The 15,730-nt window shown below is 34.2% G+C and overlaps 1 protein-coding gene across 3 annotated transcripts in view; it reads left to right on the top strand.

Moving 5' to 3' along the window:
- The window catches only part of LOC140432821 (signal transducer and activator of transcription 5B-like), a 33,653-nt gene extending 19,224 nt beyond the window's left edge, over positions 1–14,429 (top strand). For all 3 annotated transcript variants that reach the window (XM_072520946.1, XM_072520944.1, XM_072520945.1), the window contains exons 9-14: positions 1,738–1,949; positions 5,392–5,648; positions 5,707–5,831; positions 10,573–10,728; positions 11,865–12,009; positions 12,164–14,429. In XM_072520946.1, the coding sequence (XP_072377047.1) occupies positions 1,738–1,949; positions 5,392–5,648; positions 5,707–5,831; positions 10,573–10,728; positions 11,865–12,009; positions 12,164–12,275 (1,007 nt within the window). In that variant the 3' untranslated portion in view covers positions 12,276–14,429. The remainder of the gene's footprint in view (positions 1–1,737; positions 1,950–5,391; positions 5,649–5,706; positions 5,832–10,572; positions 10,729–11,864; positions 12,010–12,163) is intronic.
- Positions 14,430–15,730: the final 1,301 nt, after the last annotated feature.

Genomic DNA, 15,730 nt, shown 5'->3' with positions numbered 1-15,730 from the left:
ATTAAGAGATCAATACAAACAATATACGCAAGAATATACATAACATTCATCAATAATAATGCAAGTAAAAAGTGTATTAAATATCACGAAATATTTCGTCGAAAACAATGTTTTTTGTTACAATGTCTCCATTTTCTGAAAATTTTTGCTTGGCACCGGGAGTTATGTAAACTTTTACGCCATCAAATGAGCGGGATCGAGACATTGCCACATATAGCTGTCCATGGTAAAAAACAGGATTTGGAAGATAAATCCCAACCTTCTTCAGACTTTGTCCTTGTGCTCTGTTGATGGTCATCGCAAAAGCTAATTTCCCAAAATTTGTGAGAAAAGGAGTAATTCAAATTTTTTTAAAATAAAATTTCAAGCTAATTAAGTGAAATAATTAATAAACTTAATAAGAAAATAAAAGTCTTAATAAAAAAAAGTTTTATAATTTAAAAAAATCGACCGGAAGTAAAAATATTTTTATCAATAACTCAAAAACTATAAATGATAATTTCGTGAACTTACATTTTTGAACTCTACGTTGAATTCTCTATCGATTTGACTAATAAAAACGAAACCGGAAGTCGACCTCAAAACCGGAATGCAATTTTTAGTTCATCAAATGTCTGTTTTCAAAACAGTTATCAAACCAATATGGACATATGGCATAGAGCTATGGGGCTGTAGTAGTAAATCTAATATTGCTATTATGGAAAGATGCCAATCAAAAATCTTAAGAGCAATTGTTGATGCACCCTGGTACGTAACCAACCAAATAATCTATGAGGATCTCAATATCTTAACAGTGAAAGAAGTATACCAGCAAAAGAAATTACAATACATCCAAAAAGTGAACACACACTCCAATCCATTAATCTCCGCAATACCTCAACATCGAGTTATCAGAAGACTAAAGCGACGTTGGCCAACAGACCAGTAACATGGACCCGTGATTCTCTCACTGGAGGGGACCACATCACGCCAGAACCAAGGGACAGTACCTAAACTCATCACATTAACTTATAGAATACATTGTTTTATTCTGATTGTTAATTTATTAGTTATAATAAAAAAAAAATCAAATGTCGACATGGATTTCATTTAGCAGTTAATTTTGCATGCTGATCACGAATCCGGTGTCAGATTTGCTCTATCTTGACGTTTTATGCGCGTTTCGGGTCACTTCCGGTGTCGGATCGCAACCGGAAGTACATATTTAGATTCGTCTCGACGAGACCTTTCGATCCATATATACATTGTGAGGTCTAAAACTTAAAGTAAATTTTAACTTCCGGTCATCTCAAAACCGGAAGTGAATTTTTGTACCAAAAGTATATCTTGACAATCTCATACGTAATACTAATAATATTCCGAAAAAATATTTTAATTATCTAATATGGTTTTTGAGTAAAGTGGTGGACAAGAAAAGGGCTTAGCGTTTTAGTATATAAGATAAAAAAAAACAACGTAATATGAATAACTTATGTAGCGCATTCTCTTTCAAAGAAACGTAAGAAGAAAAAATTGTGTAACTGGCACATAGATGGCGCAAGTAAACCATTTTTCTCTATTTAACAACTGTACCAAATCTTAGACGGCGTATTAGATCTTTTCTTTGATTTGTCCATGTTTTAAATGACGAATGAACTAGTCTAACTAATTTTGTCAAGAAGTTTGGGATCTCTTTGGATAACACTGGCTTATTAGGCTAGGAATTTGTCATTACATCCCCTTATTTATATTTTTTAGGGTCGGAAAGTGTAATGGATGAAAAGTTCTCGCTACTATTCCAGTCACAATTTAGTGTCGGAGGAGGAGAATTAATGTTCCAGGTGTGGACTTTGAGTTTGCCAGTTGCGGTTATTGTTCACGGTAATCAAGAGCCGTATGCGTGGGCAACTGTTACGTGGGATAATGCTTTTAGTGAATCCGGGAGAATACCTTTTGCTGTACCAGAAAAAGTAAGTTTTATTTATATCTTATTATAATAGGTAAATTTTAACGATCTTTTCTTATGCCGTAACCACGTTTGATTTCGATTAATTAGTTGCAATCGTTCATATTATAACGGAATTTTAAGTGCATGGTTCGATTTATATTGGCTGCATACAAAACCTGTGAGAAACTTGTAGTAAAAGACACATTGATAACTCATCATAGAAGGTTCAGGAGTACACCATGTTCCATTACCTCATTTGAAGCTAATAAATACTGTTTGACTTAAAATAGATCCTTATTCGTTTTTGGCCAACTACTTATATACTTGTGCAAGAGAACAAGCAAATAAGAGACTTAATATCGCGATATATAGAGATAATTTTATATCCTACTTAAAATCGGGTTTTAGTTATTTTGGAATGATTGATTATGTAGGAAAAATTACATTTAGCCGGTTAATTAAATAAGCCGTAAAAAATTAAATGAAAGGTTTTCGATTTTAAATAAGAACAAAATAATCGATTGGCATAACTCATAAATTATTATAAGCACAAAAAACCCACTTACCCCTTTTGAATTTCGTAGATGTCAGGTCAGCTAAGAACAACGTCGAATTCTCGGCGAAATCCTGTGCAGTGCCGGGCAGTAATGATATTTCGACTTAATTGCTATCCCGCTGAGAGGTGTGATTCCACTTAAATAGGCCGATCGTCCGAAATATACAAAATCGCGTTCTCAACTTTTTGAGACTCAATAAATTTGAAGACTCAAGAAGTTAATATATATATATATATATATATATATATATATATATATATATATATATATATATATATATATAAACAGCGTTACAGGCCTTCTTGTAGGCCCCTGACTTCTAAAAACTTGGTTATTTCCCTCCATTTTTTTCGGTCCCTTGTTTTCTCTCCAATTTCTCACGCCTCTGACAAGTCTTGCTTTACTGCTTCCAACCACTTCTTCTTTGGACGTCCTCTTCTTTTTCACCATTTCTCCCTCCTTCAGTATTGTTTTAACATTTCGATTCTCTGGCATTCTTATAATTTGACCAAGCCATCTAGTTCTTTGGGCTCGTATTTTTGCCGTAATTGCTTGTTTTCCATACATCCTCATTATTTCTTTATTCGTTCGTCTTCTCCAAATGTTCTCTGTCGTCTTTTTTCCTCTGAAGATTTTTCTGAGTACCTTTCTTTCCCATATCTCTACTTTCTTTTCTTCCTGCTGGTTCATAATCCACGTTTCACTGGCATACATCAGTGTGGGTCTGATTACTGTCTCGTAAACTCGCAGTTTAGCTGTTCTTGACACATTTTTTGCTTTCAGTAATGAATTTAGTGACCCTATCGCTCTGCTTCTCTTCATTAATCTTTTGTCTATCATATTTTATTAATCTTTTCCTAATAATTTTTGCAAGTATTTTATAGACTACTTCTAATAGTGCTATATCTCTATAGTTTTCGCACTCCGTTTTGTCTCACTTTTTATAGATAGGACAAATACGAGCACTATTCCATCGTTTCGGCATTTCTTCCTTTTGCCAAATTATTAGTGCCAAGTGAAATATCCTTTCCTTCAATCTTTCGCCATCATCCTTAAAAATCTCAGCTGGAATACCACTTTCTTCTGCACTTTTGTTATTTTTTAGGTCTCTTATTATTTCTTTGACTTCAATCAGAGTTGGTTCCTCGCACATCCCTTCTTCATCTTCTTGCCAATTCTCATTTCCCTCAAGTTCCTCTTGTTGGTCTGTATTTAATAGATCTTCGAAATATTCCGTCCATCTGTTGTTTCACCTAGAAGTAAGCCTTCTTTTCTGCAATACTGTGGATTATTCTGTAGTTTCTCTGGATTTCTTAACTTCTTGGTAGAAATTCTTTGCCTCTTTGTTTATCTAGACTTCTTCTATGTTTTTCAGTTGCTTTTCTAGCTGTTCTTTTTTCTGCAAATTCTTTGCAGTTCTCTTCTTCTTGCCACATAGTTTTTTATCGCATTTTGGGTATTTTCTTTATTATCTCTTTGTAGTTTTGCCCTGTTTCTTCTTGTCAAAACCTTCCTACATTCTTCATCGAACCAGTCTTGCCGTCTTTTTATATGCTCTCTTCCTATACACTTTCCCGCTGCTTCCGACATGGCTGTCGTCCAACTTAGGAGATAGGATATTTTTTATCTCGATGAATGACCCTTATTTTTTTTTAATTGTAAATTCAAAATGTTTTATACGACTTCATACGACGTTTAACAAACGTTATTTAATGTTTTTGTAACTTTTTTTATAATAAATCGAGAACGACTGAATCGATTTGGCTTATTTTGGTTTTGAAATAATTATTTGAAATCCTAGGAAGGTCTAATAGGTGAGAAAATATGATGAAATTATAAAGAGAATAGTAGAAATAACGGTTTTATTTTCTCAAATAAACAGTTACATTATACCCTTATACAAAATGTTTTAATAAAACTCTACCTCTACTGTGGTAGTTCATTTAAACGTGTAATTCACATTTTACATTATTATCTCCTTTCACTCAACATGAGAGGTCACTTTTTGGCCTCTTTTAATTCAAAGAAATTTACAAATCCTTCTAAGAGAGTATTACTCTTGCAGATATGAACTGACGCTGTTTTGTAAGTACAAAACGAAACGTTTCTGCTAATATATGGAATTGTTAACATCTAGCTTATTTCTTTTCGCCTCTTATCTGACTGAGATCTTCATTAGTTACAGCGTGAAAGGGACTCCAAATTTTTCCATTGTTTTATCACTGCTTAGTGAGTTTGGCAGTCGTTGTTCCTTATGGATTCTGTTTCGAACGTATATCACCTAATACGAACTAATACATAAAGTACGAACTCCATATGAGTGTATGAACTGTCACATAACCTCTGAAATACAAAAAAGAATATAATTTTGTTTACCAATTTTATTTTTAGGAAGTGTTGTCACGTTTAACAAACGTCATGTGTATTTACTTTTTTAGTTTCGCATAAACTCGAAAAAAATGATGAAATTATAAGGAAAATAGTAAAAGCAGTTTTATTTTCCCATACTCACAGTTATAATATACTGATATATACCTTATACCATCAGATATCAACTTTTATTACTTGTATATGAAGTGTTTTAAAAAATGTGATTTTTACTCGAGAGTAAAATATTTTTATTTTGAGTAATATGTAAGATTAGAATTTAAAATAATTTTAAAATGTTCAATATTGTTTATTTACAATAAAAAACGATTTTTCAACATTTTCTCTACAATAAAGTTAAAAATGTAAGTTTGTGTATTAATTCAATACATTTTAATAATTGTAAATTTAATGAAAGAATTCTAAATAAACTTAAGTTTTGAAATCTAATGAGAATGTTAAAAAATGTAAAATCTAATTGAGTATACTAAATTCATAAAATTTTCTACTTAACAACTTTTCACTAATGGTATATTGTAGGTACCGTGGAGTAAAGTAGCAGAAATGCTATCCCTTAAATTCCGAGCCGCCACTGGAAGGGGATTAACTGAGGACAACTTACGATTTTTGGCAGAAAAGGCCTTCAGGGGTAATTACAACGAATCGACGAATTCTATGCTAAGCTGGTCACAGTTTTGCAAAGAACCATTGACCGACAGGAATTTTACTTTCTGGGAATGGTTTTTTGCTATCATGAAACTTACCAGGGAACACCTAAGAGGACCATGGGCCGATGGGTAAGAGTGTTACACCGATTGTTGTCGTTAGCATCAATTGAATTTATTTTTATTTCAGTGCCATCATGGGTTTTGTCAGAAAGAGGAAAGCTGAGGAGATTCTGTCTTCGCGCGTTCAAGGAACATTTTTATTAAGATTTTCGGATAGTGAGTTGGGAGGTATAACGATCGCTTGGAATTCCGGTAAGTTTTTTCACGTACTTCACTTCAATGCAGGCGAAATATACCGCGTAATTTTGTTGATAAGTTAGCAGGTGGTGTTGGAAACATGATAAGTTATTGAAATGTTTTAATATAACGTATTTTGTTTAAAATATAATAAATAAATAATAAAATTACTTTATTCAATTTTAAAACCACCATCCACAGACAATCGAATAAATGAAAAAGGCCCAGAAATAACCAAAGAAGAAGTGATTCATGCAGTAAAATCTCAGAAAGATGGAAAAGCCACCGGTCCAGATAATATCAATGTCGAAATACTTAAACTAATTTCAGATAACGAAAGTAAAAGCCTAGATTTAATAACAGCACTATTCAATAAGATATATGACACAGGTAAAATACCAACAGACTGGCTAAAATCAACATTCGTAGCTTTACCAAAAAAATCGAATTCCTCACAATGCGATGATTATCGAATATTAAGCTTGATGTCTCATGTCCTTAAAACTTTTCTCAGAATTATCCATACACGAATTTACAAGAAGTGCGAGTTCCAGATGAGTGACACTCAATTCGGATTTCGAAACGGATTGGGAACACGAGAGGCTCTTTTTGCTTTAAATGTGTTAACGCAACGATGCAGAGACATGAATGTAGATGTATATGCATGTTTTATTGACTATCGAAAAGCATTTGACTGCGTTAACCATCAAAAGATGATCGAAATTCTGAGAACAACTGGAGTTGACGAACAAGACTTGCGAATTATCTCAGAACTATACTGGCACCAAACGGCAACAATTGAAATAGAGCACACAACATCCGAAGACATACAAATCCGACGAGGAGTGAGACAGGGTTGCGTCTTATCACCGCTACTCTTTAATTTGTATTCGGAGTCTATATTCAGAGAAGCATTAGACGAGGTCCAAGGCGGAATTAAGATTAACGGAATCAGCATAGACAACATCAGATATACTGATGATACCGTCTTAATAGCAAGCAACGCACAAGAACTACAAAATATAATAAATGCGGTAGTTCACCACAGCGAAATGTTCGGTTTACATCTAAACGTTTCCAAAACTAAAACTTTAGTATTTTCAAAGACACCAATAAACGTACAGGTGTATGCCAAGGGTCAAATAATAGAACAGGTAAATTCCATAAAATATTTGGGAACAAATATCAATAGTCAGTGTAATCCAAAAAAAGAAATCCTATCAAGAATCGAACAAGCAAGGAAAACATTCATGAGCATTAAAACATTTTTTACAAGATCAGACCTTAGTCTACAGCTTAGAATCCGAATGATCAGATGTTACGTTTTTTATATCTTACTGTATGGCTGTGAAAGTTGGACAATGGACTCTGAAATAGAAAAAAGAATAGATGCCTTTGAGATGTATATATACAGACGAATGTTGAGGATTCCATGGGTACAAAGAGTTACTGATGTTGAGGTACTTCGTCGCATGTATAAACAAAAAGAATTACTAAGAATAATCAAAGAGAGGAAAATGCAATACTTGGGTCATGTGCTGAGAGGCGAAAGATATGAATTACTTCAAGTTATATTGGAAGGAAAAGTACAGGGCAAAAGATCAGTAGGAAGACGCCAGAACTCGTGGCTGAAAGACCTAAGGAGATGGTTCGACCGCTCATCCGCAGAGATCTTTCGCGCAGCAGTTTCCAAAACTACAGTTGCCATTTGGATCGCCAACCTTCGAAAGGAGACGGCGCAATGAGAAGAAGAATTTTAAAAGTATTTAAATTTTAAAAATACAGAAAATATGTATGAAGCTTCGCGCTAGTTTACAGTACCGCCTCCTGTACTACCTTTTTTTTTATTAAACAAATCAATTAGGACGTACAAAAGTATAGTGTTAAGCACCATTGCAATTACATAAAACAATGTCTCAAAAGTGCAGCAGAAGAAGCCCTGCGTAAACATGAAAAAAAACTAACGAAGGAAGCCATATTGGTGGGATGAAGAAATCGGAAGAAAAAATAAAGATTAAACGAGATAAATACCGCAAAAACTTAAATATACTACTGTACTAATCAGACGACCGGTTTCGCTTTCTACAATATGCAAAGCATCTTCAGGTCACGATACAAAGTTAAATAAATGCTGAAAATAATAAACCCATATTAGGGTGTTGTCTAATAAAGATAAAACAAAGATAGGTGATATAAATTATATAAATTACAGTAATTATGCCAATATTACATGTCTGTGGTTTTTCAAAATGAATAAAATGTTTAAGCAGACAAGGTAAGACCCACAAATTGGTAAAATAGTCTATTAAACTGTAATGAATTAATAAATAAACAAATAAATAAAACATGAAAAAAAACTAACGAAGGAAGCCATATTGGTGGGATGAAGAAATCGAAGAAAAAATAAAGATTAAACGAGATAAATACCACAAAAACTTAAATATAAATACTGATCAAAGTAAAAACGAATATCGAACAGTCCAAAGAAAGGTACGAGGTGCGATAAGTAAGAAGAAAAACGAAAGCTGGGAAAGAAACTGCTCCAGAATAAACACTTACTTGAGGGGTAGCAGACGCGCCGAAATCTGGAAAATACTTCGATCTCTTCGACAAGATAAGACTAAAGACATCATCTCACCGATCAGCCTAGATAAATGGGACGAATACTTCGCAAATCTACCGGCGGAAGAAAAGGCAGAATATGTGCAAATACCTCAAACATAATCAGAGGGGCAAGTACATACAATTCTTCTTCTTCTGGTTCCTATCCGTTTCGGATGTTGGAAATCATATTGGCAATCATGACCTTGCTCGCTGCGGCTCGAAACAGCTCCGTTGAGGTTTTCTTAAACCATGTTCTTAAATTCCGCAGCCATGATATTCTCCTTCTACCGGGTCCTCGCTTACCTTTGACTTGACCTTGCAATATAGACCGCAGCAGGGAGTAACGGTGCTGATTTCTCATAACGTGTCCCAGATATTGCAATTTTATGCGTTTGATCGTAAACACAATCTCTGGTTCCTTCTTCATTTTTTCTAGAACTTCCTTGTTCGTGATCCTTGCTGTCCATGATATTCTCAGCATTCTTCTATAAAGCCACATCTCAAATGCTTCAAGTTTTTTAATAGTGGTGTCTGTAAGCGTCCATGCCTCCGCCCCGTACAACAACACAGAGAAAACATAGCATCTCAAATGTCTCATTTTTGTATCCAGTATCTCATTTTTTTGCTATTGTATTGTACATACAATAGCTTCCTCAATTAGGATTGACGACAATGAAGTAACACGAGTATAACAACCATTAAAGAATAGAAAACCTGAGCTACTCAAGTACGGTACAGCAAATTTTATAAGCACTTAGCCAGCCTTTACCAAAAATGTATTAACGGAGAAAGTATACCGGAGGAGTGGAGGACATCGTTTTCAAGACAATACATAAGAAGGGAAGTAAAGATGTATGTGACAATTATCGAGGAATCTTAGTCCATAGCACCATCTCTAGAGTTTACGGGAAACTCATCAAAAAGAGAATGGAAGATGAATTCTGTGGTATGGAGGCCGAAGAACAGGCCGGCTTTAGAGCAGGTAGATCAACTATTGACCATCTGTTTACTGTCACCCAGCTAATCGAAAAAAAAAGTAGCACGAAATCAACCAATACATCTCCTCTACGTGGACTTTAAAAAAGCTTATGATAGTGTGCAACAACAAAAACTCTGGGAAGCTCTCGAGAAAATGAATATTAGTTTAGAGTTTAGAGTTTTGCAGACGACCAGATAGTGATGGCCCAAGACTATCAAAACCTCGAATATATGACCCGTAAACTTATTGAAGAATACGAACTATGGGGGCTAGAAGCAAATATCAAGAAAACTGAATGCATTTGTATTGGGGAATTCAACAAAATCTAATCTTGGAAGAAATCATCATCATCATCATCATCTTGGTGCTACAGCCCATAGAGGGCCTCGACCTTCTCAAGCTTTCTACGCCATTCTGTTCTGTCCCTTGCTTGCATTTTCCAGTTGCCGACTCCGATCTTATCGGCATCTTGTGTTACCTCGTCCATCCACCTCAGCTTTGGTTCCCCCAACCCCGTCTTCTCATTCCCACGGGTTGCGCTGTTAGAATCTTTCTTATCATGTTCGATTCAGGGGCCTGCGCTACTAAATTTTAGTTTAGATGTTATACTAACAGTAGATCCTTTTTATTGGAATAATGATTAGACCAATTTACTTTCATACTTCTACTTGCACAGTAAAATATTCGTTGTCGCAATAATGCAAAACAGTCGTATATTCGTGGAATAACCTATACTCTATTTGTTGTTATTAGGCTTATATGATTCTTCCATTCTCCTCTTCTATTTCTTACCTAGTCCTTTTAACACAAGTAAACCTAATCGTGTATCAGCAACAATATCCATACTATGTTATTGTTGTGTTACATGTCTCTAATTGTGGTCCTATGTTTTGGTCCTCTGATTCGGACACCGTCGTCCGCTTCTCCTTCTCCTCTGAACAGATGTTCTTATTATATAAGCCGCTGAGGCTGCCTGTGATTATTCAGTATCAGGTAATTGTATTGTAAGCGTTATCAGTGCGAATTGTAAGCGATATTTGTAAATATAATTAACAGGTCTGTAGGTTTTGGAGTTATTAAGCCGCGGCCGGACTTATTAAAAATAATGTTAGATGTTATATCTCGTTTATAAAATGTTTTCATTCTCATTACAATTGGTTTCTAATTTTTTAGATTCTGGAGAAGTTTTCAGTTTGCAACCTTTTACATCCAAAGATTTTGCCATTAGGTCTCTGGCCGACCGCATTGCAGATTTAAATCACTTGGTATATCTGTACCCAGATATATGCAAAGAGATTTTATTTGGAAAATATTACACACCATATCAAGGTACGTGATATAAATATATAGTTTAATATACAGCAATCGACAAAATCGGAATTAACAATATGATCAAATCACTTGATAATCTTGACATGTTGAGTAATGTGATATGGTACTATTACCGCCTAGAATGCTAAAAAAATGTATCTTATTAAGTATATATGGCAATTAAATTTTTATGTTAATATTGTTCTGAAGCTATTTTCTTGTGGCGTTTAAAATTAATTACTATTTAAATGGGAATAAACCACATTTCAAGGTTAAAGTCAGTTTATTGACGTTTCAATTTCCACTTCGGAAATCGTTCGAAAAGAAGTAGTAATGGTGAAACGACAAGAGAGAGTGAGAGGGATTTTAAAGAATTATTTTTGAAAATCGAAGGAATAAAAATGTAAAAAATTGATATTAGAAAATTCTAGACCGTGGTAGTGTCACCTCGGGGGAACAAATATGGGTCTAACCACCTTCTGATATCCCCGGGTGCTCTGTAGAGGGCTTCGGAGTAAACGTCGTGAGCTCCTCTACTTAAGTCAATTTTCGGGTTATGGACTCGGAAAATATTTATATCTTCGGTGTCTTGCCTTGAAAAAGGCAAGATATTTCTTACACAACAAATTCCTCGTCGAAAATGGTACATTAGGTTGTGGTCTTCCGATGGCTTGTCTTGAGAAAGACAAGATATTTTCTTACATGACAAAGGATTGTCGAAATAAAAACACCAAGTTAAAGTTGAAAATAACTCTCAGCCACAGAGTATGGAAAATAGAACAGGAGCAGAGCCCCGAGAGCACTAAGCTCTCGGAGAGCCCGCGAGGAACTGACCTGGCTGACCTGAAAATCGCCAATATTTATATGTGCCGTTCGAGCGATAAATAGGGATTTCCAGGTCAAGAGCCAATGGGAAAATTTGAGGCGGGGCGATGCGCATCAAAATGCGCACTAGTCCACAGACTATGGCATTCGATGACAGTAGTACCTTAAAATTGTGAAAACTATTTTTGGGAGAATTAATTCAAAATGGTAGATATTTAACAAAATAATTATTAATGACTATTGCTTCTATATACATTTCTGAAATATCCCTTGTATATTTGCGCAATGTATGTAAAAATCACCGTTGTAAAACTGGACTAATTTTTCAGATAACCCTCCATCGGCAAATAATGGTTATGTCAGACCAACACTAGTGACTCAGATTCCTGGTTTTACTTGCTTTCCTAATTCTTACCCCAACACGCCACAACACGATTCCGATTCCCCTCGTCATACACCGTCGGTAATTAGCAGGTGAGTTCATTTTTTTCCTATTTCTAATGATGTATATTACATGATTGACGTCACCAAAATTAAAGGTTAAATCAGAACTTTATATTATCACCAATCATTGTTGTAATAGAATAATTACTTTTTTTCTTACTATTTAATGTTTGTTTTTGTGCAGTTGTCCTGGATCTGTAGCTTCGACGGTCCCCAGTCACATAAACGGTCCCGTGGAATATCTCGACCAATTTGAGGACATAAATGGATTAGTCAACTTTGAGATGATGAGCTAGAGGGAGCAAAGACAAAATTTACAACTGTGAAACTGATAGATTTATATAAACGTAGGTTTTATGTTTTTGATTGGACGGACCTCATTTTAGTGAAGGTAACAAACCAATCTGTGATAATTCCTCAATACAGTCATAACGAGTTGTGATATTGTATCAAATGACTATTTTTTATAACATTTTCATTGGACATTCAGACAAACAATAGATCCTGCACATAAATTCTATCAACGAATGACTTACAGTAGGATTAGTTATAAATAATGAAACATATCGATTTGTGACATTGCTTTGAATGTGATTAATTTTATTGGGAACCACTTTAATGCCATCATAATGCAAGTGCAATATATCATCAATTTGTTATATAATTCAACTGTTTTTAGTATTTTAGTTTTGTAATATTTTATATATTTTAACACGAAACTTTTTTGTTGTAATTTTATAGAATACTTAATAAAAATAAAATTTGTTACTTGTAGTACTGCATCACACAACTAAGTAAATTCCTAACCTGAACATTTGCGTCATTAACTTTGTTTTCAAGACAAATCAATAGTAGTATTGCAGATTAAAAATGCATCGTAATCAAGAACAATCGACAATATAACATTATCTTCATCGCGGTAATCTTATGCTATTGGAAACCATTTTCTATTATATTTAGACCTTAATATTCACTTGTATGTTAGGCCAGCAAAAAAAACTATGCAATATGAAACTTATAGTAATATTTAATATTAGAACTTATTCAGTTTCCGGTTTGGACCTCGTCGGATTTTGCTACGCCGAGCTTTCGACTTTCTCTTTGGAGTCTTCATCAAGAATTTCCGAGTCATTCCTCTTTGTACTTTAGTAACGTCGATTAAGACTTCGTTCCATGAAGTGATGTTTGGTTATAGAGTTATAAAACACCGTCCACTTCGTTTATCGATCAAGCTTCAAATGTCAGCGCCACTCCACACATCAATATTGATAGTATAGAAGTACAAACTCAGAATAGAAGCGGCAATAGTACAGTGAAGTGTGCGCTAGTGAATGATCTGGGGACTCAGGAGAGAGACCGGGACCCCTAAGTCCTGATGAAGACTCCTGAAACGGAGTTGAAATAAATGAAAGGTAGAGGGAATCAAATCTGGTGAAAATTGAGGATGTTCCAACAATTTATAATCCCTCAAGTAACAGATGGGGGACATTAACATTTTTTTAATTATTTTATTAACAAGTTTTTGATGAACAAAAATAGCTGTTGGACTTGGTTCGAGTGTGCCAATTACCTTCCAAAAAACAAAATATTTATTGCGGAATGGCATCATAACCTAATGTAAATACTGTTGTCAGCGATTTAAAGATAGCAGATTGTGGCGATTTGGTCCCACGATAACTAAAATACGTCTATATTTTTTTATGCTCTTACTTAATTTCCCCATTTACTCTCGCAACTAAAACAAATCCAATCGACTTTTATTCTATTTTTCGTTAGCACGGGTCCTTCAACTTATCTACATATATCAATTGTTTCCACATTTATATACTTTTGTATAGGAACTGTGGACACTTTTTGCCAATATTTAATTTTGACGAATAGTGATGTGAATCTGAGTTGGCCCTTTTGCATTATGATGTACAGCTTTGTCTGACCAAATTCACGTTTGAAATTTACTTTACCAGTGTGCCAACGTAACAACAGGGTAATTTTACTTGTAGCAGTGCCATCTATGGGCTGGAAAGAGCACTTTTAACCATGCCCTTGTAGAAATAATCATTTTATTAAATATTTAGTTGGTAGTTTATTTAAGCTTCGTGCTGTCGTTATCGTAATAGCTTTATTTTTTAACAACGCATAATGTGGCCTCTGCATTATTCTATTTACAATCTGTTATTAAAGTACGACACAAATTCTGTGATTGGTTGCAGCAGAAAAACTTGTAGATATGAGGTCAAAATAGGTAAAGCTAAAATTGCTATAGTTTTACGATGTTTTAACGTATCGGTCAATTAATGTATGAATAAATCTTCTATATTGTAATATTTTTTATTAAAAAGGTACAAAAGTTTATATTATGTAAAATTGTTTATAATACACAATTGTTTATAGATAATAAAACAAAGACAAGAATTGTTAAAGCATGAATGAAATAAAATATTTAAATATTATATTACAGTGTTTTTTTTGCGTAAATAGTTAAATTATAGGTAATTTGACCTATGGAGGCGTTGCCGATAGGGCGTTGCCGATCTCTAGGGTAGGTAAAAAACTGAAAAATAATTGGGGTTTACTTAGTAAAAAATTTTTGTAACGCCATCCGTTTTCAAGATACAGGGCGTTGAAGAAAAACAATTTTACGCATTTTTTACGATTTTGCCGAAACTACTGGCAACATTGTAATGAAATTTTATACGAATATGTTTTGGAAGCTGATACATCCCATGAATTTGTTTTTATATCTGATTCTCATAGAGGGCGCTAGTTACACGGATCGTACTAAGTATTAGTCAATATAACTTTTTTAAGAGTATAATTATTAATCAAAATTTCAAGTAACCTTAAACATCATTCAATTTTAAACGAAAAAGGTACTCTTGGTAAAACTCGATACTGTGTACCGTTTTCGGAATATTTTGATTTGAAAATTATGAAGTAATAATTGATGCTGGTAGTAATGATAAAGTTCTAATAGGTATACCTCTATTTTCTCCAAGTGTGCCATGGAAATCTGACATTTATTGATTGTTATGACGATAAATCAACAATAATTAGAGTTTTGAAACCTTGTTATTTGTAAAATCAAATCAAAATGTACTCAAATGTTGAATACACTGACATGTTATTAACCTTAGACGAATGTTTAGGATGTTCTAGTGCAGCTGTGACACGTAATGCAGAAAAGTTTCCTAGAAGAAACTTACCAAGTAAAAAAACATTTAGAGCCGTTGAACGACGTTGTCGAGAAACTGGGAATGTGAGACCAAATAAAATAAATTCTGGTAGACCAAGAACAACAAGAACAATTAATAAAGAAAATAATATTTTAAATTTACTTGATCAAGATCCAACAGTTAGCGTAAGGAATATAGCAAGACAAACAAATACTTCTTCTTTAAGTACTTGGCGGATACTGAAAGAACAGCAATTACATCCTTATCATTACAGACAAGTCCAAGAGCTCTTGCCAGATGATCTACCGGTTAGAGTGGATTTTTATGAAACATTGCAACAATGGGCAGCCCACAATCCAAATTTTTTAAAATGCATTCTTTTTACGGACGAGGCCACCTTTACGCGACAAGGTATGTTTAACTCCCATAATGCACACTATTGGTGTGATGAAAATCCACGAGTCAAAAGCGTATCACATTACCAACACTCATTTAAAGTTAATGTTTGGGTAGCAACTTTAGGTAACAAATTAATAGGTTATCATATTCTACCTGGAAATTTAAATGGTGATATGTAT

The sequence above is a fragment of the Diabrotica undecimpunctata genome, chromosome 1, assembly GCF_040954645.1.
Source record: "Diabrotica undecimpunctata isolate CICGRU chromosome 1, icDiaUnde3, whole genome shotgun sequence".
In the NCBI taxonomy this organism is placed as follows: Eukaryota; Metazoa; Arthropoda; class Insecta; order Coleoptera; family Chrysomelidae; genus Diabrotica; species Diabrotica undecimpunctata.
This window is presented reverse-complemented; position numbering and strand designations above follow the sequence as displayed.